Below are 27893 nucleotides of genomic sequence, written 5' to 3' on the forward strand. Positions count from 1 at the left end.
TCTTCTGGTTTACGCGATGTAAAAACTACATTTCCCACAAGGCCGTTTTGCGCTTTGCCATTGGCGGTGGCACAGGTGACCGCGGACGCTCTGAGTTGTGACAACTTGACCGTCAAAACGAAAACAAATTGGCTAAGTGTCATCGGTTACACACGCGCTGTCGGTGTGTGGAAATACGGGGAAAGTCAAACCTTTTAAACCTTGGTTTAAAACTCAGCTTGTGATAGTTTCTGACGGACTTGGTGCCAGAATATAGAGAAGTGGCCACGCACTTTTTTTTCTCCTGAGCTTGACTCTTATTTTGTACTGTCTGACCTTCAGAGCGGGTAAGTTAGATTTCACCAACGCTACTGAAACTGTTACCCTCTGCTGAACCGCTGCTGCCTCTGGAAACCCCGTGAAAAGAAAAGACAAGTGCGCGTTTCTCTCTTTCAACGCAAACTTGGGCGATTTATCGACTTAAAATGGAATGGATTAGATTGAACTAATTGATTATGCGAAATAAAAGGCACAATTTCATCAAATGAATACAAAAATGAATTGTGCATACAGGCTACAAACAGAAATTATACAGGACATTTGTTCTACTCATGTATTTTTGCCGCCTTCAATATATTTGTAGAAAGATTTGAGGTGTTCATGACACATTTCAGAATTTATTGCGTTAAATATTTTGTACGTGTAGTTTTAACCATAATTTAAATATAAAGACACATTTGCCTTTGTGATGAAGACCCTGGAACCACTGGTTTACAGTGCGCTGCACCACTTTCCCCCTTTTTCTGTCCTCTGCCAGTCTGCTGGGAGTTGCCCCTCTTGCCATTTATAAGCTGCAGCCAGACCGGTATCAGTAACAACACCTCAGCCTTGGGGTATGCTGCTATGTATAAGTCTGTGACTGTACAGACTGTATTACTGCTCTGCTTGTTAAAGTACTTACCTTTAAAGTTATGTAAGGTGCCAACGTGATGAAGGCACCCCTGATTTATGCAGTCTTTCCTCTCAGCACAGAGCGCTATTCCTATTGCCGTGTGTGTGCGCGCGCATGTGCTGTATGTATGTTAAGTGGAAAGTAGAGTTTAGCATGATAGTTGCTGTCTGGTAATGCAGTGATAATAGTTGACTCTAAAGGCGCATGCGTGGTTGGGTTTAACAGTCGTTTCATCGTAAAGTGCAAGTTTTAGCTTGCTTTTTCAGGACTGTGGTTAAACTGTTTAACCAACAATTTACTTAGATAGATATGACGTTCCCCAACTAAAGGTGAAATAAATTTAGATGAAGCAACTTATTTAAAAAAGCAGATTCACATCAGCAGAATAATGTTCAGCATCAGCAACCCCTTATTTATTTATTTACCCAACACCTTGGCTTCACATACTCCCCCCCCCCCCCCATCCAGACCATGGGTGCAGTGGCTCAATGCCCCCCTCCTGCCTGAGAACATTGGTGCGACTCTGTATTACACCATCAACGTTTGGCATAAGACTCTCTTCTCTGACACTTGGTCTCTGCAATCATACATACTGTTCCCCAGAGAGCAAAGTCGCAGTGGAAATATCAGCAATCTGTTTGTATCATGTTTTGGGTTACTGCTTAAATTCATTTGTCTTTCCAGCTTCCATCCTTTCTGCACGTCTAACAGATCTGTGAAGCTTGAGTTTTGGGGAACTGCAGTGGGTTCCTTTTATTTGCGCTTGCCTTGAATCACTTCCAGTAAAATGAGTTTTGCACGGAGGCATCAATGAGGTCAGGGTTCATCGTGATACGTGAATATATGCACATGGGTTTTGATATAGAAGACAGGGAGAGCTGTGAGGCAAGAGGATGTCTGTCTACATGTTACTGAAACACAAAAATACCCACAGATAAGTATGCATGTGACTGGATTTAGAGCCGACTATGGGAATAATGTATAATTTGAAATATGCATGATTAGAAACTTTCTTTTTTCCTTCTGCCTCTGTCTAGTTTACCTCTGACTCTCTTTGTTTCTCTCTCATGACTGTGTCCATGACTCTGTAACCACTCAGAAATGATGAAAAAACTGGGCATCAGCATTGGCAGATAGCTTAGCTGTAACTAATCCAGTCTGCATGCTAATGAACCATTTTAATTGAATTATTGCTTTGTAATTTTATCATGTGCCTTTCGGCATGTTTACATAACGGAGATTATACTGCTTATTAGCTAAACTTTCAAATAAATGATGGATTGCTGGAGATATATCTACATAGAGTCAATTGATATTTAAACTAAATTTATAAGATTAAATGTATTCATGTGCAAGGTGTCTGTGTAGCTGTTTAGACTCCTTTTGAACAAGCGTGAACAAGTGTAGGCACACAGATAAGAATGGGACTGAAGGTCATCGTGAAACCAGCAGGGTTATGTAGTGCACACAATACGAGAGGGGCCAGGGTTATTAAACGCACAGAGCTGTGAGGTCACTGTCAGCAAGGTCAGAGGTCACTGGTCACAGTATGCAGAGCAGCAGTGACGCCTGATAGACTGACTGCACTCTAATTCTCTCCAATAGCACAGCTGCCACCTGTTCAGACAGAGCAGCAGATGAACCCAAAGTTGAGTTAAAGATGGAAACATCACAGGAAATGTGACCACATCAAGTATTCTAATTAAGATTTCATTTTAGTATTTCTGTTCCCTGATTTGTGTTCAACTTGGCACAGAAATGCACAAATTAGTACAAGCATTGCATCCTGTGTGTGTGTGAGAGGGAGAGAGATATTTTCAGCCTCATTGGGTATGTGTCTGCAGTCCGTTGGTGATGGGATTAATTTTCTTCAGGTAAACATAGGCAGGCAAGGTGTACACACACACACACACACACACACACACACACACACACACACACACACACACACACACACACACACACACACCCTTGCACTTGCACACTGAGACACACAAGCACAGTGGCTCGGTTCAATGGATGTACTCTAGTGTGAAAGAGCATCAGGTGTGTGTAAACACAGCTTCATCCGTTTGCCATATGGACAGTTCTCCCATGACCTACACAGCTTTCTCAGCTCTTGTCCTTAGACCAGGACCTATCCTGGTGGTTTGTTTGGTTTTCCTTAGAGATAATAATTTAAAAAAGGCAGACAGAAATATAACACAAACTACTGCATAAGCTTTTTACTGAAGCTCGGAGTTTTTCTAGAAAACCACGGGAATGACAGCGTGGCATGTGCTATATGACAACATGACCCATGATCTCCCAGAGGTAAGTGTGGGTGGGGCGTTTTTAGGGCATGTGCAAAATGTGTGACTCCACTTCCTCATCTTATCTTCATTCCACAGTTTCACATCCTCTTTTTTTAACTGAGAGACAGTAGTGACAGGCTTGCTCAGTCTCATTTCTCTCTGTAAGAATCACTGCTCATCTGCATCTGTGAGTTATACACAACTGGGCAGCTGCAGTGTGTGTTTCTACAGTTTTCTTATCATTGTGAACTGCAGTGATCAGTTGTAGATGTGTCTCTCTTAAACCTCATCGCTTACAGTGGCCCACAGAAAATGTTACAGTTACCTTTTGTCTCCTTATTAAGATGTTTTTCAGAAATATTAAACATAATGTTGCTGAACACTTAACACACAATGTGTGTGACATTTGAAAGTTGTTGACATAAATGGGAATGAATCAGTTATTGTGTTTTAAGCTTTTCTTAATAATACTTTAAGGTATGTGTAGTAAGTGTGTATAATGAATATGAAAGAGTGTCCTTGGTAGTTTCACTTCTTTCAGGAAGCTAACAGTTGAAGTGCATTGTGAAATTAACACAAAAAATTTAGATTTCAAGGTTCAGTGAAGCACTGATAATAAAAGATAGGTGTTGTATCTGCTACTATTTAAGTTGTGCACGAACTCTTTCTATTTATAATTGTCTTCAGTGCTGTGAAAAGTAGTTCCAGCTGAACAGTTCAGTTCTTTACTAGGAACTTTCACATGTACTCCACAGACTGTTTCCTTAATGTTATGCCCTGTGGGCTCCTCAAACAGGTTTTCATAATGTGATTCCAAGTGTTGTTGCTATTGACTGTACTTTGAAACCACTGGTGATTTGAAAACACAAATCTGCTTTCTCAGGATTATCTCACCAGCATTTTTTAGCTTAGATTTCAGGCTATTTTTAAGGCATAAAAAAAGATCCAGGGAGAGTATTTATTGACTCACTGATGACTCATGAGGACATATTTATCCATATTGGATGCATAAACTTCTGCCTTTGACTAATTGTCGTTGGGATATGGCTGATATCCCAAATCCCTGGAACTTATTATCATCTTGTGTTGACCTTACTTTTTCATCTAGGCTCAGAAATGTTCAATCCTCCTCAGCTTGGGGTCGGGGTGGTCATACTGAGCTCCACAGTGGCGTCACATTGCTTTGTATGTTTGTTCTTCAAGATTTAAAACAACAATATTTTACTCCCTCAACAGCATATCTGATTTAAATTTGCCCACTATCCCCTTCAAGGTCAGCTCATTGTGAAGTGCTGTAAGTGTTCCAGCACTCCTGCTAAGCTTGGATCGCTCCTTGGAAGTCCCATTTCGACCATTTCTAGGCATGCATTTGCAGTGCCCGATAACAACTGTTCAACTTGAATGCCATTTTAAGGAAGAATATGGAGTCAAACGGAGTAGTTCTGATTGTAAACAACTCAAAATGAGCTGAGCCTGCTCTCTAAGTTCAGGTAATTTGAGCCAAATTTTCACTCACAGTCATTTGACCTTCAGGGCCAAATTTACAGTGACACCTTGTGAATTAAATAAAATGACATGGACCTGGTGGCGCTACTCACCTCATGATCTCCCTTCCGGTCTCCCATTTAAGACCACTGTTTGGTCTTTGTGTCAAAAAAGAGAGGCCAGTGTCCCAGTTACCCATGATGATTAGCAAAATGATAGCTGGGTCCGTCTGACTCAGAGGTTGATGTTTGCTGTTCACGAAAGTTTGAGGTTCATGATGAAACTGCAGACAAGCATGGTACTTCCAGGAAGTGATTTAAAAATAGCAGGACTGCTGGAAATGGTGCAGGTCTTCACAAGGAGCCAAAATTAAATCTGGTATATTTTATATGCCTTATGGATTGAGTTCAAGAACTTTCTTTGAATTGTACCTTGTGCAGCTTTCAGTTATGAATTGAATACAAAAAGATACTCAAATTCCAATTGATTATAACTTGATTCCTTAGATATTTTCTTTCCCCTTGCATAATGCTGCATGTTATATAACCTGAAGGTGGTTGGCTTCTCGCTGTCATTCCCAACACATATTCAGTGTTTTGGGAATGACCAGGGAAAAATCCTGAGTGAAACAAGCATGTATAAATTAATCCTAGTAATTTAATAGCTGCATTTTTGTTGTTGTTGTTGTTGTTGTTTTTGTCTTTCTTTCTTAGGGCTGGTAATAGTCTATGGAACAATCTTTAGATTATTCTGTGATAAAGTTATATACAGCATCAAGCTGTGTGTGGGTGTATTTGTATAGATAACATTCCTTAGTCTATACTGTTTAAATAAAACCTGTCTCATATTTGATCAGAGGACAAGAAATGCATTCTGATCGGAAACGCACTCTTGTGCACATGTACAGGCACGTTCTGTTACTTTCCAACACTAATACTAACAAGCATTACAGCGATTTGATTTTTTTTGTACTCAAGGTGGTGTGAGTCATTAAGTTTGTGTGTGATAGCCAAACTCAAATTAAGTTCACGTGTGTGTGTGTGTGTGTGTGTGTGTGTGTGTGTGTGTGTGCCTTATCCCTCATCTCATCTCTAGATTGCCTTCCATTCCATTTTCCCCGCATATGATGATGTTCACCCATGCAAAAAGAAATGTAGTGTAGCTGGTTGCTGGTTGGTTAGTTACTGTACTACCCACTCTTAAATCCACAAACAAAGACCACTACTTTTGTTTTGTCTATATTATTAGTGTATATTTTAAATTCTCCAACAAGAAATGGGATTGATTTAAAATAAACAGCTATTTGCTTCATACACGGTGACTGGAATATCATGACGTCGTTGCCTGTAAACTGTAAACGTGTATATTTCTTCAAATTAGAGTTATAATATCCCACATAATTTATAGCATGTGACAAGTATCATTAAACCACAACAACACTCCTATTAGTCATACACACAGCATGGGGTCACCTCGGGCCAAATGATGTTATGTGCATAGTCGGGAAGTGCTGTGGGTTCTGTTTTTTCTTTTGTTTTCTTTTTCAAAGAGTTTCAGTTATTTAGTCTTTTTAACGTAAAGCAACTCTTACATAAGTGAATATTGGTTTCGTCAGATGCTGTGGTCTGCAGAATCTTGCAAACATCACTTTGGTTACCAAAAATATCATGTGTCATGCTGGTATAGTGGTGTGGCGCCACCTTCTCCCTTCCAAAAGAGATTTTAATCACAGCAGACTTTCTGGTTAAATAAAGTTTAAATGGATTTAAAAAAGAAAAAAAAAACCCCAAAAGAATGCATTTTAAAGTTCTAAAATAGTTATATTTTATCATTTCTTGATACATCATACACAAAAGCACACACTCGTGCAGTTACAGGCTACATCCAGCTTCTCTGACTTCCCTGCCATATTTACGGCCCTATTTTATCCTACATCAATAGCACACAGTATAGGTATAAGTGAGCATAGCCAGGTCAGACTTGATTCCAACATATCAAAACACATGTTTTAGACTTTCAGCAGAGCCGCAGTACTGGTCTTTATAGAGTAGATGGTATCTGGTCCAACTGTAGTGACTGAGGCACTAAAAAATGGGAAACTTGCGTATCGACAATGGAGAGGTCCTTGATTGGCGTATGTATGTTTGGTATGTTTGCGTCAATGTATGTGCATCCTTGAAAGGCCGTTGTAAAAGGGTACAAGGCTGTCATGGACAGAGATTTTTTTTCCCCCCTACTCCTACTGAAATTAGTTACCATTGGTAGCCTAGACAGGAACGCAGTTTCTCTGGCCAATAAGCTGAGGACCCTCATGGGTCCTGCCCCTGGACGAAAATAACCCAGTAAATACACTGTGGGCACTATGAGAACTGGAGCTGGCCTACTGTTTAAAGCTTTGTGTACAAACAAGGGATTCTTGTCAGCTGGGTGCTGCTGAACCATGCTGGCCTGTGTCCTCCTCTGTTGTGTTAGGAACAACTAGCATAGTGACCTGTTTTTCCTTATTGAGGCATACAGGGTGTGGAGAGGTTGGAAGTGTTTGCATGGAGGGATGTAAATAACTGGGTTAGATACAGTGTTATTAATTGCAATAGTCCTTAATATAAGAGATTTTCAGATGAGTACTGCCTCTTTACAATAGTTTTATGGGAACATCTATGTGAATATCAATGGGGAATATCTTTAAAAACATGATACTGTTAGCCAGATCTGTACACGATCTGTACACGATACTGTTGTTGCCATGAATTTATTCTAATATTAGTTCAGGCGATGATGCTTGAACTCATCAGTCAGAGTCTGTTAAAAATCATACCCATAAGTCTTGGTGCATGCTCAAGCATCCAGGTAGGGAAATCCCGGAAAGTTGATTCTGTTCATCTGGATGTAGCGTTTTCAGTAAGAGGAACGTTTCATCACTCATTCACAGGACTTCTTTAGTCAGCTGACTGCAAGTTCAAGAAACTGATAGCACGGCCCATTGGTAATCAGTGATGCTAGTTTTGGTCATTATGCAAATGTACTGTTTTTAAGATTGGTGAAACCTGCAGTCAGCTGACTGAAGAAGTCCCTCGGATGAGTGACAAAACGTTTCTTCCACTAAAAAAGCTACGTCCAAATAAACTTTCTGGCATATCCATAAGTATTCTGTTTCCTTATTTTTTTTGTCTGTCTGGTTGTTGGATGGATGGATACAACGTACTTGTGTATATGCATTTTATTGAACGTGAGATTTTGATGTTCTTTACTGTCTTATAGAGAGCCGCCTTCAGGAGCCATTCATCCATAATATCTCATTAATGACAGAAATACATGGATATTCCATATAGGTTTAAGTTTGCAATACTCTGCTGCGCTACTTCAGAAAACGTAAACCCTCATTGGAGGCAGTTTTTTGCTGGTCAGATCTTATGCCTGTAAAGCTACCACTAGTGTTTCAGTGTTTATTTGGATCACATTTTAGCTATGTGTGATGTAGCCATTGTGGGTTTTTTTTTCTAAACATAAATTAAATCATACCTGAATAATGCAGAGATCACAGCTTTAGAAATCCATGGCTGTGAAATGTTTCATTTATTAGAAAAAGTCAGAAAGCTGTGGAAACAACACTGAAAAAATGCAGATCATCAATGTTAATGTTTTGTGTGCTTCGTGTGGTGTGGTTATAGTGTGTGGGTGTTCAATTAAAGAAGTAAATGTGCTGATTCATTGCCCTATAGGTCATAAAAACACAGTGACCTGGTAGATAAAATAAGGAATTGCATTCAAATTCGCACGCATATGTGTAGGTGTTGCTGTATGCAAATGTTGTGCACTGAATTAAGAAGAGAGGCTGGACTGAGGAGGAGCTGCCCAATAGAGACAGAGAGAGAGAGAGAGAAAGAAGAAACTAAAAGATTTAGCTAGACACAGGGATCTCCTTGTTGTTGGCCCAGACGATTGCATTCAGGGTAATTTAGGGGAAGAGGAGGGAAACAGCAGGAAGAGGAGGACGTCTAGGAAGCTGAGCTGGTGGTTAGAAAAGGGGCAGAAGGTGACTAATAGTGACTGACACTGTACTTTAAGCAGTCCTGTTGAGGAAGGGGTGGCATCACAATCAGTGGAGCAGCACATGTAAGCTCTGGTTGGCTGAGCAAGCAAACGGCTCATGGTCTCTGTCAGTGTGTTTACTAACACGTGGAGGAGCTCATTTCACCTGGATACACTATGCTGTCTTTGGAGTAGTTGGAGAGTTTCTGGTAAGAACCTGAAGTTTAACTATACTGAACTATATCCATTGTTGTGTGTGTGTTTCGTGGTGCCTGGCTGTTGACAGCTGTCAGCCTGAGCTCTGTTCGTGCTTACTATGAAACATGTCTGAACATATTATGTGCAAAGTATTTTAGTAAGAGGCAGAGGAACAGAAACACTTACAGCAACAGAAACCACTTTAGATCTGGTCTATTATGACCCAATTTTAACGTACTGTCTGTGACTTTTAAAAAAGAAAAACAAAAGAAAAACGAAAAATATGATTGAGCAGCTTTGAAGCGTTGTTTAGCATTGTGATCGATTATGGCAGAGGGCAGTTAATCTTAGCTGAACTGCAAGCATAAAAAGTAAAAATGACCAGTGGAGGCCAGACTTTCAGAAGGTTTTCTGTGTTTGGGTTATCCTCTAGTTTATAAGTTAGACTGCACTACACCTGCTCTTAGAGATGCTGGATAAAAGTATTACAATTTGCCCTATAGTGCCCTACAGTCTGTGTTTCACTTACATAATCTCTATATGGCTTGTGTATAATTCAGGTCTTGTGTCTGTTTAACCAGTTTGGTTAGATGAAATAGCTTAACTGATTTTAGATTAGACAGCGTTTGTTTTATTGTAGTTTTTTTCTCCCCTTCCTTCTAGGAGTTCAAGTGCTGTATGAGAGTGGCTGTCAGTGTCAAACAATTGCAAAGTTTTTGGTGTAAACTGATCCTTACTCATGTCATGTCATGGCTTAAAAAGTTTTAGTTTTTTCCATGGCTTGCCTGGCAAGGAAGTTGCTTCACCGCCGACAGAACTAGGAGTTGTGAAAACTCATGGAAGGAAAGGGGAAGTAATGCATTGTGGTTTTTATTGATGATGCTGGCTCATTGTCCTTCCTATATCTCTGTGTTGTACAATAGATACTGCGGAGAGCCTGCTGTTGTTCTTTCCGTGCTTTTTTTCACAGTACTCTCTGCTTTGTGATCACTGTAGCTGAGATTCTCTGTGCTCAGGGTCTCTCTTGAGCGACTATAAATAGGCTGTTGAATGTGACAGGCATTGTGATTCAGGCACAGTGTTGATGAGTTATGGTGATTCATTTAGATGACCTTCTGAAAGTTAGCCACTGAGTAGAATCACTCAACCTTAGCACTTCATCTTGGTGAGGAGATGATAATAAATTACACAGATGTTTCTATCCGCGTTACATTTACAGTCTTAAGACTACTGACTATGTTTGAGTGGTTATTTTGCATTTTATATACTCTTTGTGTGTGTAGATATCTTTGTGATGACCAAAACTGGAACGCTACTATACTTGTGGGGACCACCAGTCCCTTATGGCAACAAAAAAACAAAAGTCCCCACGAGTTTGAAGACATTTTTGAGACTCAGATTGTGGTTTTGGTGTCAGGGTTACTATTAGGTTTAGGCTAAGGGTTCAGGGATTCATTTTTGATGGTTAGCGTTAGGGTAAGTGGCTAGGGAAAGCAGTATGTCACTTAGATGTCCTCACTAAGATATTAAAAGTGTGCGTTGTGTATATGTGTGTATATTAGATCCCTTTTAACTCTAACCATGATATTGTGCAATGTTTTGATATTTCCCTGGGTGTGCATCCCTTTTCATAAAAACCTTTACATCCTTGACACTCTTACTTTAATGATTAAGGTGTTACAATGACTGGAAACTAGGTATAGGAAATGCAGCGCCTGAAGAATGAGTGGGGGGAAAAAACAACAACTTTCAAATCAGTTATTGAGAATATCTTCCTGTCGCATGTGTTTATACTTAAGCCTCACCATGGTCTGTTGCTTCACTTGCTTCCGCTATGGAAATTCTGCTTTAAGTGTGTGTTGCACACCTGCAGCTCCCCCTTCTTAAATACTTCACTGCTTCCTCAGCTGCTTTTTCACAACTGCCAAATTTATATGCTTTATTTATAGCTGTTCATTTTATCTGTCAGTTCTCTGTTCAGTTTTACATTTTATAACCAATCATTTCTTCTTTTTCTTTTTGATGTTGTCTTTTTGTTCTTTCATCCCTTCATCCCATTGGCCATCGACTCTCTCCATCATCCAGACATGTAGTCAGCAGCATAAGCAGAGCACACACTACTTTGTGAACTCTTATTTACTCTCAAACAGGTAATTGTATTTTGTGTGTGTGTCTGTCTGCGTGCTGTTAAGATATCTTTTCCTATTCTACCATCAAAATCATCATGCCAAGTGTTTGTAGCACTGTGCTTCATTCAGAATTAGAAATAAAATCAGTGTGCCTATATAACCCCTGTATACTCTAACCATATATATTTATGTCACAGATATGTTGTGGTAACAGATGAAAATGATCTGCCTGTTTGCCAGTGTGTATGTCTCAGTGGGACTACCTGTAACAAAGCCATGATCCATGACCTACATGTCCTGTAAATATATATATATATATATATATATATATATATATATATATATATGCTGAATCCCATACTTCCAGTGCGAGTTTTATCCCGTAATCATGGTATCCTTAAGCTGATGGTGGAAATTGTGATTTTGACATATTCAAAACAGAGGTCTGTTTACATGTTTTCAAGGGGTCTGCATGAAAACTGGCAAACACCGTAGAGCACTAATACACATGCAGGCTTACCCTTCATGTGCATGGCCTCCTCTAACCTGTACACGCACCTACACACAAACACATGCACAAATGCATGAGGCTATGCACACAAACACAAACACATGAACAAAACAACAAAAACACACCGTAGTTCAGGGGAACATGGTGTTCCTGAAAAGGAGAACAGAGAGCAGGGGTTATTTTAGCCATTAGCACAGGAAGACGGATAACTTAATGAGAAAGCCAGCGTTTGTGTTTTGACTTGAAATTCTATTCTTTGGTTTTCCAAGTTTGGTTTGTGAAAACTTTAATATCTTGTCTTGTCATGAGGAAGGTTAAGCAGCTTTTGCACTACATTGTTGACGTGTTGGTGTTCAGAGCAGGGCTAGCCATGTTGCACTTCTTGTCTCTATGCTCACTAACTGTGCAGAACTGATTTGCACAGGTCCTACACTTGCTTTAAATAAAGTTTTACATGCTGTTATTTATATGCAGGTTTGACAACATACATGTGCACCATGCATGCATAGAGGTAGGTGTGTGTGTATGTACACACCCCACATATAACTGCTGGTTGCCAAAAAGGCCCTTCTTGGCTTTGCACAGCCACTTCTAAAAATAAACACTCCACAAATTAACACGCTGTCTCCGAGCACAGGTGCTATAGCCCCACACTGCCCCCACATTAGTGTGTACTTCTGTGTGTACCTGCTATGCTTCTGCCTGGAAGAAAAGCTGTCATCACTCTCTAAGTTGAATATATTACACACGTCTTGGATATCTTGGTTAGCTGTCATTACCTAGCCATGTTGCCTCCTCACAGATGTGAGGAGGCAACATGACTTTACTTTGACCTGATCTGAAAATGTTTTAATTCACACAAAGTACTCCAGTAACACATGCTTACGCTAGTTTAGACATGGAAGCTGGACTTTGGTTGAGATATATTTGTGTGACTAACGTGGCAGTGTTGGCCTCTGACCCGGGCTTCCTCCGCTCTGCATCCTACTACTGGCTGTCAGTGTTTGAAGTGAAGGGGTTGTGACATTACAGCGTCGGACACACAATAGCTGCTCTGTGCTTCTACTGCGTCACAAATGCCCCCAGTTGATGTCAGGCAATGGGAAGGCCCGTGTGGGGGATCACGCTGCCTGGTAGCAGTGTGTCACCATATGATATCAGGAAGTGACATCCTATATGATGAAAATAAGTGTGCAACATTTACAGGACATGTCGGTCATGGATCATGGCTTTGTTACAGTGGGTGGATGTATGATACATACTTTGCATGATGAAAATGGAGGAAGTGAAATGTAAACATTGCAGCGAACGCATCTGCCACTGTCAGCAGCTTTACAAACAAGGTAGATTTGGAATCCTTTCACTCGTGCATCGGGGATTCAAATGTGTGTCTTTGGGCCATTATTTGTGCCACGTAGCCTGGTTTCTCTACAAAGTAGACCATTAGGTTAAAGTCAAATCTAATATGTTTTTATAAGTAAAGCTTGTGTCTGCAAAGAGCTTTTATGGTCAACGACAACATACCCCTGTGCAACTAGCCCTTGTTGTGCACAAGTGCACACCTTGAAGACATTTACTACTGTCGCTGCAGGAAGACTGCATCAACAGCTGTAAATCTTGCAGATTAAAGCAAGCTGTCCTTTAAGATCTGCCGGTTGGCCTGCCCTAAAGTCCAAGTTCTGGCACAAGTGTGTTTTGGAAACTGTATGTGTTTGAATGTGTATCTCTGCATGGGTGTGTGTTTTTCATGTGGGCCATCTAATGGGCACAAAGCAGGCAGTGTGTGCCCCCTCGGTTGCTGAAATGTACACTGTGGACAACAGGCGGCTTCAGTCCTTCTCAATAGGAGCTGCCCTTCTTATTGTACCTCGTGCACAATGAGCTTTTCTCTCTCTCTCGCTCTGTCTTTCTCTCTTTATGAGCATATACAGAGAATGGAGCAATCACATTCTGACTGATGCTGTGCTATTCCATCCCACATCACCGCAAGCACAAGATATTTGACTAGACACTGAGATCTAGCACTGATTTCATCACACCTTTAAAAGGGCCAGAGAAGCTTTGTCACGCAGGGGCTAAATGCAAGTCACTGCAGAAGGGGAACTATCAGCCCAGGAACTCCCCAATCTATGTTAACTTTGTGTATGTGAGAGTGTGTATGAAAAGCAGATGTTGAAAGGGGTGACGGGTGTTCCCCTCATCTTTTTGCTCACATGATCACTTAAGAACAACAAGACCACATGACTTTGACATGACTTCCATGACTGGAAATCATCCTCTATGTGGGGGAGAAAAAAATATTATTTCCTGTCTTTTTATTCATCATAACAAAACTAAAAGGGTCAAGTCAGGGTAACACCAGGAGTGTGTAAGTGATCCTTGTTTTTGCATTAGCTGCTAATGTTATGTGATTGATGCACATTAGGTGTGAAAGTCAAAAGGTCATTGTAGTTGAGGAATTTTGATTCAAAAGATACAGCATGAAAGGTGGATTTTTAAGTGACATTTCAATTTGGGAACAGTCATGAGATGTATGTTTTTGGGGGGTTGTTTATTTTTTATTTCTTTGAAAACGTTGCACAACAGGCAGACAATGAATGGATGGTTAGATGACTAGATTTGAGAGGCTTGGCTGATTCTGGTGATGTGTCAGATTGTTCACTGATCCAGCTTTGCTTACTTGAGGCCTGATCAGAGACTGAATCAGCGAATGCTGTGTCAACTTGGTAAACAGCTTTTATGAGTATTCACCCTGCATTTAAACATCTTTTAGAAATTGGATTTAGTACAGTTGATTCAGTGGGAACACAGAAATCTGGATTCTTTATTTTTTTGAATTTTATAAATAAGATATTGCGTTGGTGTGACTACTACCTTGATTTAACTTAACTGAACAGAGGATTTAATCAACTTGGTTCTGGACTTCTTTTATAAGTTTAAATAGCTGTTTATCAATAGTTAGTAAAGGTTTGGACAATCTTGTTATCGTCAAACAATTGCATACATATACTAGCATAAATAAGACAAACTAAGGTAAGACTTTTGTTTTTTATTTTAAACAAGGAATGAATGCTTAAACTAAAGTTGAGAATCTGCTTCACTGTTAAATAAACAAAGCCAAAAAAATTGTAACATCACAAAGCCACAGGTCTGTACACACGAAAGTATTGCACACAATTCCTCTTGTCTCACACCTCCATTCTTACCACTGATGTTGCCGTTAAACATAAAAGAATTAGTTTAATTAGGCTTTTCTTCAGTGGTTAGATTTGTTTCCAAAGTCTAGTTCTTTGCAAATGATCTGTAATAGCGAGGTTACATTTTATGTTAATCAGATCATTTCTAGCTTCTTTCTATGTTACTACAGTTTTTTCATTTCCCCCCCTCGTTGTCTCTTTCACAGCTTCCACTACCTCTCGGGCTGGACTGTGGTGCATTAACGTCAGCTCGCCCTCCCCTGCCCCCCCGCCCCTCAGCCATGGCCTCACGCATTGGCTTGCGGATGCAGGTACAACATAACCTTCCACCGTTCAGTAAACAGCATGCGGGAGTTTTGCTGGCTATTTATATCACTTTATATTTGTAATGTTGTGCAATGAATTTGAAATGTTTTTATCCTTTTAAATGTCTCATAGCATTTTGATTGATAGATGGGCGTGTCTACCTATCTAGGTTTCATTAGGGCCTGATTTTCACTGTCATGTATAAGGTATAACACTGAGCCAAAAAATAAAAGGAAAAAAACAAATTCTTGTTTTTTCTTTTAACTATGTCATTGTTTTTACATAGATGGATATAAATAGACGCTATTAATCCCACAGTGGTGTAAATGCCTTGTTGCAGCAGCACAAGGGTCAGAAAGAAAAACAATGAATTAGAGGTACATTAGAAAACAAGAGAAATAGAAAAAAATTTAATAAGTAAAAATACATTTAAAAAATATGTGAAAAAGCCAAAGCTACTAAAAATGCAGAATCAATAAAATATTATAGAAGAATTATTGGTACTATGTACAATGTATATACACTAAAATATACTAAAAGGCGGGTCAGAGCTGTTGTTGTTGCTTTTTAATGGACATTGAAGCTTTTAAAATAAAGTAAATTTTAAAATACACGGCTGATTATAAACTTTTACATACAAATCTTACAGTTTTCACAAGTCCTCACCGTGTCCCTTTCGGACACTTTGCACATGTACAAAAAGGTTGCCGGTTTCATTTTAATAACAGATACAAGCTGGTGTTGGTTACACTGTCTTTCTGGGTGGAGGATAAACGCTAATGTGTGTGTACATGTTTGTTTCCAGCTGATGCGAGACCAGCTGCAGCAGGAGGAGCAGCGTGAGCGGCAGCAGCTACAGCAGCAGCAGAATGCAGCCCTGCAGTACATGCAGAACCACATGGCTGGGCCACCTGCACCCACCCCAGCCATTAGCACTCCACAACATTACCAAAGCATGCAGGTCCCCATGGAGGTTCTGAAGGTCAGATATTCTTAAGATGGAAATGGCTTATTGTGATAGAAATGTTTTGCTGGATTTACTCCCCACACAGCTTCTTTTTGACAGGACCGCTGCACATTATGCTCAAACAGAGTGTAGTAAAATGTCTGCGGCTCCCAGTCCACATGCAAACATGCCAAGAGAAAGCACTAAACGGATTTATGGGACTGTAAAATAAAGAAAACATGTTGGTCGAGTGTTTGAAAAATATGCCTCTATTTATCTAATTACATGTTATAGCAATAAAGCAATGGCAGGAGCATGCAACTGGAAGTGGTCAGGTCTTCACTGAGCACTGTGGCCTCCCAAACAAGCAGCACTGACACACAGGCAAAAGTCAGGTTAAAAAAAAAAACGAAAAGAGAACAATGCAGAGGCGCGCCAAGCAGGTAGGAAGACACAAAGGGGAGATAGGAGTGGTTTGACACGTTGTGCGATAGGGCAGACAGGAGCGATAGATAGCCTGAGTCAGTCAGGGAGAGATAAAGCCGAAGTGACATTTTGCCCGATTCCGGAGATGCTTGTTGTGTGCGTTGTTATCTTACATAATGTGTGTTTGCGAGTTTATGGGTTTGTGGAATACTCCATTATATGACATTGTGCATTTTGCAGTGAGAATTCATACATTGTGTAACTCGTATTGAATGCTCCAACTTGCTGCATTGACAGTTTACTCCATGCACATGCGTGCCTATGTGGGAGAGGGGAATGGTGTTTATGAAATCACCACAGAGTTTAAAGTTGTCATTGTTCTTTCTGTAGATAAGGTAAGCTTCTCTATCACTCCCTCTGAACCATACATGTAAATGCATACATGTAAAGAACTGTTGTTGGACCAGGTATTTACAAGGTAAACACAGTACAAATATCTATTGACTGAAAAGTTCACAGTTCATTTAATATAACCCTACCATGGTTATATAACAGAGAGCTGAGGGGGGGCTGAGGAGTCAAGTCTTTCTTTGTAGTAATGGCGAGCAAGCTTGCTCTCTCCTTTATTCTTTGATCTGAAGGAATGAGGCCAGTCCAATGCTCTGTGTAGCCACATCAGAGAATTCAGTGAGGCTTTACTCCTGTAGGCTTTACCACCGACTTAAACATACTATGTCCTAGTGCCATAACTGAGATAATGAGGTCTGAATTGCATATTCCGTGTTATCTTTTTAAATATTATTGAAAGGTAATAAGCTTATATTGTACATTAAATGTATGTTTCTATAATATCCCTGTGTGGTAACTGAAATAAGCGAACTTGCTGTTAGTCTTGCTTTTTGTTGCCACATATGTTGTGACAAAATAGAAAGAAGTACCCAAAAATGATACTTTGAGTATCCAACTGAATTAATAATAGAAAAAGAGTTGATTGCATCTTGTTTGTCCCTACTATAGGTACAGACTCACCTTGAAAATCCTACAGACTACCACATCCGTCAGTCTCGAAGACAGCAAGTGAAAGAATACCTGTCAACCACCTACGCTACCAAACAGGTATACGTTTTTCATTTTCTTCAGTCCGTCCATGTAGTATTGAAATACATCTGCCTATAGTATGTCAGATCTCTGTTCACTAATGCTGTAACACTCTCTTTCTCTGTGTGTTCCTAGGCGGTCAATGCAGTAGCGGGGCTAATACCACCCTCGCCTCCCACAAACATGGGACCTGCAGGGGGTTCAGCATCTGCACCCCCACCTCTCCAGTCCCCACACATGCGCACCGAGCAGCTTATGTCTGGCAACAGTGCCCCCAACAGCCCGATGGCCATGCTCAACATTGGTTCCAGCCACGAGAAAGAGGTAGATGTGTGGGCCGACAGTAGCATAAGCATAAACCCATAAACATTCATTCCTGGGCAGGTCATAAAGTACCATTTACAGGATCCAGACTGAACAAATATCCCTAAAATATGACTTAATTACACTCGTATATAAAATTATGAGGGTTGACTATTACCCCCAAAGTAACATCATCTCCACATTTTATGAAAGCACCATAATGATTTAATTGGTCTTTTGAAGGGTTAGAGGAGCATTTTGTGACTGTGCTGATGTTAATGTGTTGTGCACACAGTAGGGACATGGATGAATGTGTTGACTAACTGGCAATAACTGAGAATGGTAATCAGTGGGATTTAAATGCTCCATAATGGCCTTGCACCAGTAATTACAGCTTAAAAAGTGATAGGGAAGCAGCAGAATGGATGGCCCTTTGAACCTGTAAGACTTTGACCTGCTGTGTGCTTTTAGCATAACCACCTCTCTTCTGTCTCTCTCTAATCCTTTTAGATAGATAAGTAGTGTAACATGCATGTCCGGGGAGGTTACAATCAAGTTTCTGAGGCTTTAATCAATTTAGGAGGAGTGACAGCATTTTGTTTTTAGTTTAGTGTTTTCTAAGCATTCAAATGGTGGTTTTGGTTTGCTTCCCTCTCTTAACATTAGATAAAAACAGGTCACAGAAACATAATTAACACTTCTTTTTTCCCCTCAGATGGATGAGGTCATTGATAACATCATCAGTATGCAGTCCAATGATGAGTATTTTCAAAGTTTCACTGATGCTGTCCAAATGTCAAACACAGTAAGTAGGAACAATACATATAACTAAGCTACATTGCATCCAAACGTATGATTTTATTTACACATTGTGTACGCAGTTTGTTTTAAGGGACTCTTTGCATATTTAAACTCAGGGTTTAAATGGATCATTGACTGTAAAGGCCACAAAACCTTTACGGGCTAATTTGTCTCTGCTGATTTTATGCTGTGACATTACAGTGGTATTGTGGTAACAAAAACAAACAAGTGACGTATCTATGAAATGGTGCAGCAAAAGAAGTTTGGCCGCTCTGCAGCAGTCAGAATTACTTTTAAAATAGACTTTTGCACTGAAAACATTACTGCGTCGTGTTATTCTGAAAATTGAAACCAAGCGTTACATATATTTGTTCTCTGTATTACCACATGATTCTATAGCTTGAATGCATCACCTTAAAATAGAATAGGGAATTCCCAAGTGTTTTAATTTAGTATGATGTTCTCTGAAACCTGCGACCACTTCAATCCCGGCTCTGTCTGTACTACATGAGTCACAGAGCTGGATATGCCAGGTCATCAGTACTCTTTTAAGTGCTTCCTATAATCATTGTTCTTGTGTGTGAAAAATGGCTCTCTTTATGGCAGTTGTTAATGTTCTTAGTTATTCCTAATGTTATCGGGTATTGCTTTGTGGTCACTGTAACATTAGTGTTTCTAAGTAGAGTTTTCTCTAGATTTGATTCTGTATATTCTCATACACTAACAATGTTTAATTGACTTAGTCGCAAAACATTCTGGCCCTGAATGATGTTGGGCATAATTAGAAACTGTAGGGCGGACATACCAGTTGGAAGACTGTACAGCACTTTGTGTTTGAGGGAGCAAACTCAGAAAATTAACAATTAAACTGGCAGCAGTTAGAGTTCAACTTGTTTACAAGACATTTGGAAGGGGGGGGGAGGAGAAGGGGGGGGGGAATAGAAAGGAGGAGGGAAAGGGGGGCGAGGGCAATTTGTGTAAGGGGAAAACAGGCTGAAAGTCCAGTTAGGGGAAAGTTCACTCCTGTTTGGTTGGGAGCAGAGGTAGAAGAAAGAAAGGAGCGGAGCTGCCGAGGTCATTCTGGCAGCACAGGAGCGGCAGTGCCATTCAGAGCTGCATGTGCTGCTTGTGCCTTTAGAGGGAAGAAGGGAGCGCCTTGGCACTGTAGGAGAAGGAGTTAGAGGATGAAGGAGATGAGTAAGACGTATGCAATTGTGGAAGTTATTGAAGGAGAACAGATTCAACTGGTAAGACAATGAAGTACTCTTGTTTATAATTCTTTGAGTTTTGGTTGGGAGTTGTCGGATTCTTTTCTTTGTCTGAATGAGTTATTTGAACCACAGTGACTCTTAAGTCCCAGCCTTGAGTGCCTGATTATCAAAAAGAGGAATAGCAGGGGTGGTGGCGTGGTTTTGTGTGTGTGTGTGCGTGCGTGTTTGTTAGCATGTGATGGCTGTTTTCTGCTGGACATGAATCAAAACTGTTGCACATTTAAGCTAATTTAAGATCATTGTACTCCTGCATGGTGCACTCAAACATAAAGGTTGGCGGGACTTAGCTTCTGCATTCTCAGACATATTGTGTAGTTGTCCAACTTTTTCCCTGCTCCTGCAGCAGGTAGACAGGGAAACCTACAAAGTCTCCTGTTGCTTTATCTGACACTCATGTCAAACACTGATACAAGCAGCCAATACTGTCTTTTTCCTTCTCTTCTGTGAAACAGTTAAGCTGTTAGTAATTAATTTTGTACACATACATCTGACCATCTGTGTGCAGTGTCTGAGTTAACTGTGAGAATCCTGCATGATGTGTTTAATTGCTTAAATCACTCTAAATGGGTTTACATATCACACTGATAAGGTGAACCGTGCTGATCAGGTTTCGATTGATTAAGTGAGAAGCCAGCACAATAAACTACCACAGGAAGAAACTCAGTGAAAATCAAAATGTTAAAAAAATAAAAACAAAAAAATCCAGCTTTACGCCCAGCTGTCAGAACAGTGTGCGTGGAAGTCACCTGCTAATCCTGATGGGGATTAAAGCAGCAAACTCCATGGAATTCTTGGAATCTCAAAGTTTAGCAAAAATCTGGAACACCCCTGAATGCCAGGCTCAAGTGAACAGTTTGACTTGTGCATTGCTCCACTGAGCCATACTGAGTTCAAGTAGAATTTAGTCTTCAAATTGAATTAAATGGGCCTTTACTGGAGTGGAGAATGAAGGTGGTGTTCCCAGTCAGAATGTGGTCGCTGCAGAGGGACGAGGCAGGGAATTTGGACTTATTAGAGTTGTGTGTTTTTGATTCAATAACTCAGTCAGCCCCAGATTTGTAATTGTGACAAGGTTTCAAATGGGCTTCTGTCTTCTTTTTTAATATGATGTAGAATTTTTAAAAAAAATGTTACCTCTAGAAAATGGTTAATGCTTGAGATCCTACAAATTAAAAGTCTTTGGTATTTAACAGTGTGGGTAAACTTCAGTTCGGTCTCATGATAATGTTATCATTTAAGTTAAAGTTTTACATTTCATATATTCTTTAGATATTTTGTGAGAATTGTAACAAAAAATCTAACTTAAATACATAGGTTTGCGTTTATATTAGTGTGTGAATGTGTTTGATCTCACAGCTCAGACAGTAGCCAGCGGATTAAGCTATCTCATCCTTTGAGTTCTTTATCTTTCAGGCCTCATTAGCAGCGTCATATTTGCCCTTGCTTCAGGGAGTACGACACGGTTGCTTACAAGGCATAAAAAGTTCATCACGCTAACTAGATTGTACAATTAAAAGGAAATCACGTCTTTTAGAAGTCCATAGCAAACTAAATCACCATTGTTATACAATGTCTAAAGTGCAAGAGTGTGGAGACCACTGCATGAGTGTGAGTTCAGGAGCTGGTGAAAGCAGAGGAGAGAAATGAGCCATAAAGACAGATAAGATAGATGAGGTGATAGTCAATCATTTCTGTACTTGGCAGGCTGTTCTCAGGTGTGATATTACTGCATTATCTGCTGCTATCTGCTCTTTACATCACAATAAACATGAACAGTAACTTTATAAAGGTACTTACTGAGATGTTAGGTTTACTTAGTTTTTTTTAATTCAGAAAATTGAAACCTTTGCTCATCTTCTATTTTTACTTTGCAAAGTATTTGTAAGATACTATGCATTTTCTAAATGCATGTGTGTGTGTGTCGTGTGTTTCCTTTGCAGCTCCCTCTTTCAAGCAGTCACCTAGATGTGTATGCAGGTCCTGGCATGAAGGGTCCAGCCATTGCTATGACCAGCAACTCCTGTCCTGCCAATCTGACCATCAAGCGAGAACTCTCAGGTGCGAAAGATGTTACTAAGTGATGCAGATTCTGTTGATCAGTGAAAACGTAGCGTGCGTTTATTGGCACTCTTGATAAGCTGTCTTTTCTGAGACGTGGCGCTTTCTCAGCCATTAGTTAATCACTTTTTGTTATTGCAAAGACGCAGAAGCCCGTGCGCTGGCCAAGGAGAGACAGAAAAAAGACAACCACAATCTGAGTAAGTCTTTCCCTCAGAATGCTATTTCCCTAAATCCTTTTTCCCTTTTTATTTTCTCACACTGATAATGTGCAGGCCTTTGAAGGATTTGCACGTAGCACATACATGCACACAAAGCATAATCTTTCCGATGCAGAAACAGTGTTATACGGCCCATGTGCTGATTTAGCTGACATAGTCCAACTACTGGGTGGATGGTTAACCTGGTAATTTCTGCTGTCCTTGCACTTAGGTGTAATTGCCTGTGACTGTGCGTGTGTGTGTGTGTGTGTGTGTGTGTGTGTGTGTGTGTGCTTAAATGTTTGCTTCTCTTTACACTTTTTGTATATATCCAGTATGTGCTGATCTATACTATACATACTTAAAAAGTAGCATCTGTACAATTTCCTGTTCTTTATTTTAATGCCTTTGATTCACCTGCACAGTGATATTATCTTCAGTGTGTTTTCTCCTTTGTGCTAATTTCCATTGGTCTTATCATTCTTCTGCAATAGTTGAAAGGAGGAGGAGATTCAACATTAATGATCGCATTAAAGAGCTGGGCACCATGATCCCCAAAACCAATGACCTGTGAGTTTCTCTTAGTGCACCATGTTTTTAAAGTAAATACAGATGTTGAGTAGTTACTGACATGAACTTACAAGTGAAAATTGACTGTCTGCTCCCCTGTTTGCTTAGTGATGTGCGCTGGAACAAAGGCACTATATTGCGGGCATCTGTAGAGTACATCAAACGTATGCAAAAGGATGCACAGAGGACAAGAGAAGTAGAGAACAACTTCAAAAGGATGGAGATGGCCAACAAGCAGCTGTTGCTGCGCATCCAGGTAACACATTTGTACAGCACATGTCCAGAATCATAGAAAATGAATAATAATATTAATAGTAATAAAATTGCTGTTGTTCTTTCCCAACTGTCTAAAGGAGTTGGAGATGCAGGCTCGTCTGCATGGCCTGCCCAGCAACTCTCCCTCTGGCCTGAACACGGGTGACATTATGGGTTCTTATATAAAACAAGAGACCAGCCTAGAGGAGAACCATTCTCACCCCCAGGCACAAGCACATCACCAGCCCCAGCATCTACCCCATAACCAGGCTCATCCCCAGGCCCAGCAGCACCAGTTCCTCTCCCACACACACTTCCACCCTCAGGGCCAGGCCCAGCCCGAACCCAGGCAGCTGCCACCACTGCCACAGCATCTCCAGCCTCAGCCTCCCATTCAGTACCCAGCTGTGGGCAGCTCCCAGCACTTTGACTTTGCCCAGTCGCTGGACTTCTGTGATGGGATATCAGGGCTTTCAGATGGCATGTCTGGGCTGGGTGACCTGGGTGGACTTGACGTCCAGGCGAGGAGAGGCGACCTAGGTTTCCTTATGATGGACGAGCCTTTGTCCCCTATGGGTGGAGACCCACTGCTCTCAGCGATGTCCCCTGAAGCGTCTGTCGACTCCAGCCGCAGATCCAGCTTCAGCATAGAGGACGGAGACATAATGTAGACAAGCATGCATTCGCTCAGTCAAACACACGAGGTTTCGCATAGATTGTAGTAAACATAAATATCACGTTTGCAAAATACAAAATGCGTACATTACACACACAGAAATGAATCAGCCCCCAGACATGACATCATTTATATCACACAGTTTCAGGAAACACCAGTGACACTCCTTTGTGGTACATTTAACTTCCCCTCGGTGTCATTAGAAACAGTACACATTCATCACAAACATTCACGAGCGCGTAAACAGACACGCACACATACACCTACACACATAAGTGCATGTGAGTTTAACTGAGCAGCTTAAAACTTTGCCCAACACACTGAGCATTTACAAGGTGTGAACCAGCACTGCCAGGTCAGGAGTTATATGGCACAATTGGCCTTGTTTCCATAAAGGTGGCCCTGAATCATAATTGCACAAGGGACAAAAAACACCCAGTTAATTAGACTGCCGTTATCGGATACAAGAACAAACCAAGTGCATCATCGCACACGAAGAGGACAAGTTATTTGCCCCTAACATCAGCTCCTTTTAGTAATCATAAACGATTGAATGAACGATAGAGAACAAAATGGAAATGGCTTTATGGCCCTGCATGCATAATTTATCTTGAGGGGATGCAGTCCAGTCACATTGTTCCCTTCCTCAGGCTGTTAGTTGGCCTCAGGTTTTAGCCGTTTGGTGTTGGACAAAACTTTGTGTTAGCCTGCTCAAGTGTCTATATGTATCCATATCTTGGGGAATATTGCCAAAAAAACCCTGAAGTTTGCTGCAAAAGTTGGATAATTCAGCTTTTAGCAAAGGCCTTTATATTTACTTGTCGAGCTGAAATTGTCATCTTCTGAAAAAATGCATGCACAGGCAGTCACGTAGCGTTGCCCACCTTTATTTTTTAGCACCTCCAGCACTGTCGCAATCTTTACTCAATACTGTAAAGTCTGTTGACTTTGGAGTGGGGGTAGAGAAAACACACTGGATGGCCATCAAAAATCTGAGGGCCATCCATTTCTGTGAGGTGTCAAAACACTCAGGTACTGTAACAGAATACACAAGCAGGCTTTTAAATAGAAGTGGATGTTAACCTGAAATATGTCAGGGCTGTAACCCCTGTCTGTTTGTGCCTTTTTACTTTTGCTGCTCCTCTTCAAAGGCACGTGTTTATGGGTCGGAGGTCTTCAGCTTTGACTCTGTATCACATTCATCTATACCTGTAAATGCTTTAGGAGTTGCTTCTGCATCAGTGTGACCTTGTAAGCACAGGAGATACAGTGATTTCCTGCCACTAAGTGACCTTTTAAGGTTTATATATAGGGCGAGATGAAAAAAAGAATTGACATGTTTAAATAGTTTAATAGTTTCAGACACAGGGTGTGCAAAATTGCTGGCTTCGTCTGTCTGTTGGTGTCGCCATTCCGGTCATTCAGGCATTGGTAATTTATTCATGTTCCACGCTGTTTCATCCAAGCGTCACCCAAAGCAAACCTGTGTATTCATTCAGACATGAAGCCAAAATGTTAAGGACCTGTCAAATTAATGGAACAGAGTGCATGTCTGAAGGAACTAGAAATGTTAGTTCTGTCTGTCAGCAGCCGTAAGCTTGTCTTTATGACATTAGAACACACTTGCATGTATTTGCGGTCACACTCACTTCACAGACATGCACACTTTCAACACAAACGATCACTTGGGTATTACAGTACTCACAGGCAGGTGTGTCCATTTTTTTTGTTTCATTTTGGTTTTTTGGACACTGACGTGATTTTTATTATTTTTAGCTGTGTACCAAAACATATTCAAGTTACAGTTATAAGGGGTTAAGGTGCAGATTGTCAACTTTATTTTGAGGGGTTGAACAAAAATATTGCATTTACCTTCAAGAAATTACTGCCTTTTTTTTTATACACTGACCCCTATTTTCAGGGAGGCAAATTGATGTAACTGTAAATTTAGTTCTTTAATATCTTGTTGAGGTTCCTTTGCAGGCAATGACTGCCTTAAGTCTTGAACTCGTGGACTAAAGCAGGGATTCTCCCTGTATTTTCTTTCAAAACTGCTCATCATCTGCTTTTTTTTTTGCCAAACTTCCCCGGTGCATTCTTCTCTCTCTTTTTTTTTTTTTATCAGAATGTACCGAGCTTCCACTGCCTCTCTCAAGGTTTTTTTTTGTTTTTGTAGCCTAAGGCCGATCCGTTTGACTTTTTGAGCAACAAATTCCAAATGCAAATGCCACAGTTGAAATCATCTTCAAGACTTTTTACCTGCTTATACAATGAAGAAATGACTGTGTGAAATGGCTGTAATTCCTCACCGGCTGATGCAATATTTCTGTTTAAAGTCTGCACTGTGATAGCGTCTTTTCTTCGAATCATTTGTTGTGACTCGCAGAGGCAAGATTGTGAAAAATGTGCCACTGTCCACATATGCCTGGAGGTAACTGTAAATGAACACAAAGTGGAGTGAGGTTGTTTTTCAGAAGAGCCCACTGCTTCACTCTCTTGCCTCGAGATTCACATGAAGCTGCCAGCTGCAGAGGTAAAGCTCAGGTCTGCTGTTCAAACTGTCACCCAATGGTGATTCATTGCTCCAGCTGTCAAAGTGACGACTGGAGCAGGTTGTGCTCAACCTGTGTCATATCTCTGCTGTGGTAGACCTGGGGCTTACCTTTGATTGATATAGTTTATGATCAGAACAGAAATCTATTTAGTGAACATACTTTCAAGGGGATTTGTTTTTGATTAAAAGAAGTGTCTGTTTTCTTTATTATTTAGTTTGTTTATTGTATTTCCCAAAGCACTGAAAAAAATGACATTATTGTTTTTACTTTGTACATGGCAGAAATATGGAATAAGATTTACTTCAGATGTTTTATGCCATTTAAATGTATTTTATTTGTATTTGATATTTTAGTTCTATTTCAATTTTATTCCGAAACAACCCTTTCTTCTCAGAGCCATATTCAGGAGGTGTACTGTACAGGCATTTAAACAATGTTTTAACTGGAGTTGGGGAACCATTTATAAACTTCAAGATTTCAGCTGATTTTAAAAGAGATTGTGTATATTTCTGATGCCATTTTTGTATGATTGGGATTTTATTTATCTCTCTTTTCACTTTGAAATTTGGATCCAGACATAGATGAAGGGTGATTTTTTATCATTGGACTGAAATCAAGTTGCTCATTTGATGAATGTAAAGGCTTACCAGTAGTTCTTGTCAGACTGAAGAACATCGTTTTTATAGTTTATTTTTTTGCCCTACCTGCCTCCTGATTTTCTGTCTTTGGTTTCCATGGAGACTGGAAGCTGATTGACTTCAGTTAAACTAGGCCAGGGATTTGTGACTCTCCTGACGTTGTACCACTTTTTGTCATCATCCGGGGTCGAGCCTTTTCCTGTCAGCTACAGTTTGACTGTTGTTGTTCAGTCATCCAACTAGAGCTTCTCAGGCTCCCTTTATTTTTCCACTAGAGGGCGCTCTGCAGAACAAAGGGGGAAGGTGGTTGTGAATTTAATAACGTTATAAAAAAATATTTTAGAACCCATACACTGGCTGAAAGTTTTATTTTCCTTTCGTTTTTTCTGACATGAGAAATGTGTGTGAGTGTTACTTACAAAAAATATTTCTACACAGCCCTTATTTTAGATAAAAAATTAAAATACCCCTTCATTCCAAAACAGACACCACAGGTTTTGCCTTCACTGTGACGAATGAAAGTGTCTCTAAATTTGATGCTTGCGTGTGCCATTAGAAATATTCTATGTGCAACTTTTGAGTAAGGTGGAAACTTGAAGCATGCAATGCAAATCCACTGATAATGGACTTCAGCCTTTAGCAAAGTCAGTAGCATATTGTATTTAGCAGTTATTTTGAAATGAATATATGGTGTATTCACACATTGTGGATTTGTCAGTGGGCAGGAGGAGAGATTTTGTTTGTATACTCTGTCACTGGGTTATTTATTAAAAAATAATCATTCAAAGCAGTATTTTTATATCATCTTACAAAAAATATTTTAAATTGACATGGTAAATGGGGGAGGAAATATATGTAGACTTTGTATCCCTGCTGAATTTTGGCCAAAAAACAAAGACACAGCTGACTGAGAAAAAAATGGATATTTGTTGGTACAGTGTCATTGAAGCATGGTTATGTAACCTACTGACCAATACCAATGTAAGACAATGACTACAAGTGAATTATAGTTTTAT

General features: G+C 40.2%; 1 protein-coding gene across 4 annotated transcripts; it reads left to right on the forward strand.

The window, feature by feature from the left end:
• The first annotated feature begins 64 nt into the window (after positions 1–64).
• tfeb (transcription factor EB) lies at positions 65–27893 on the forward strand. 4 transcript variants are annotated; one of them, XM_035904910.2, is made up of 13 exons: positions 65–326; positions 797–872; positions 11023–11087; positions 14981–15085; positions 15886–16062; positions 17470–17568; positions 17686–17874; positions 18569–18658; positions 21866–21983; positions 22127–22183; positions 22678–22753; positions 22862–23009; positions 23107–27893. In XM_035904910.2, the coding sequence occupies exons 4-13, from the start codon at positions 15056–15058 to the stop codon at positions 23677–23679; spliced, it is 1557 nt and encodes a 518-aa protein (XP_035760803.2). In that variant the 5' UTR covers positions 65–326; positions 797–872; positions 11023–11087; positions 14981–15055; the 3' UTR covers positions 23680–27893. The 4 variants fall into 4 exon arrangements, with proteins under 4 accessions (XP_035760803.2, XP_006784468.2, XP_006784470.2 ...); XM_006784405.3 differs by lacking the exon at positions 797–872; XM_006784407.3 differs by lacking the exon at positions 797–872 and having other exon boundaries at positions 22133–22183.

The sequence above is a fragment of the Neolamprologus brichardi genome, chromosome 5 (assembly GCF_056152115.1).
Source record: "Neolamprologus brichardi isolate AB-2024 chromosome 5, ASM5615211v1, whole genome shotgun sequence".
NCBI lineage: Eukaryota > Metazoa > Chordata > Actinopteri > Cichliformes > Cichlidae > Neolamprologus > Neolamprologus brichardi.

Bases quoted from the DNA above. Each gene is read 5' to 3' on its own strand.
- tfeb (XM_035904910.2), top strand. From the start codon at position 15,056: ATGGCCTCACGCATTGGCTTGCGGATGCAG. The intron at 15,086-15,885 runs GTACAACATAAC...GTTTGTTTCCAG, and splicing joins GCATTGGCTTGCGGATGCAG to CTGATGCGAGACCAGCTGCA. The intron at 17,875-18,568 runs GTAGATGTGTGG...TTTTCCCCTCAG, and splicing joins GTTCCAGCCACGAGAAAGAG to ATGGATGAGGTCATTGATAA.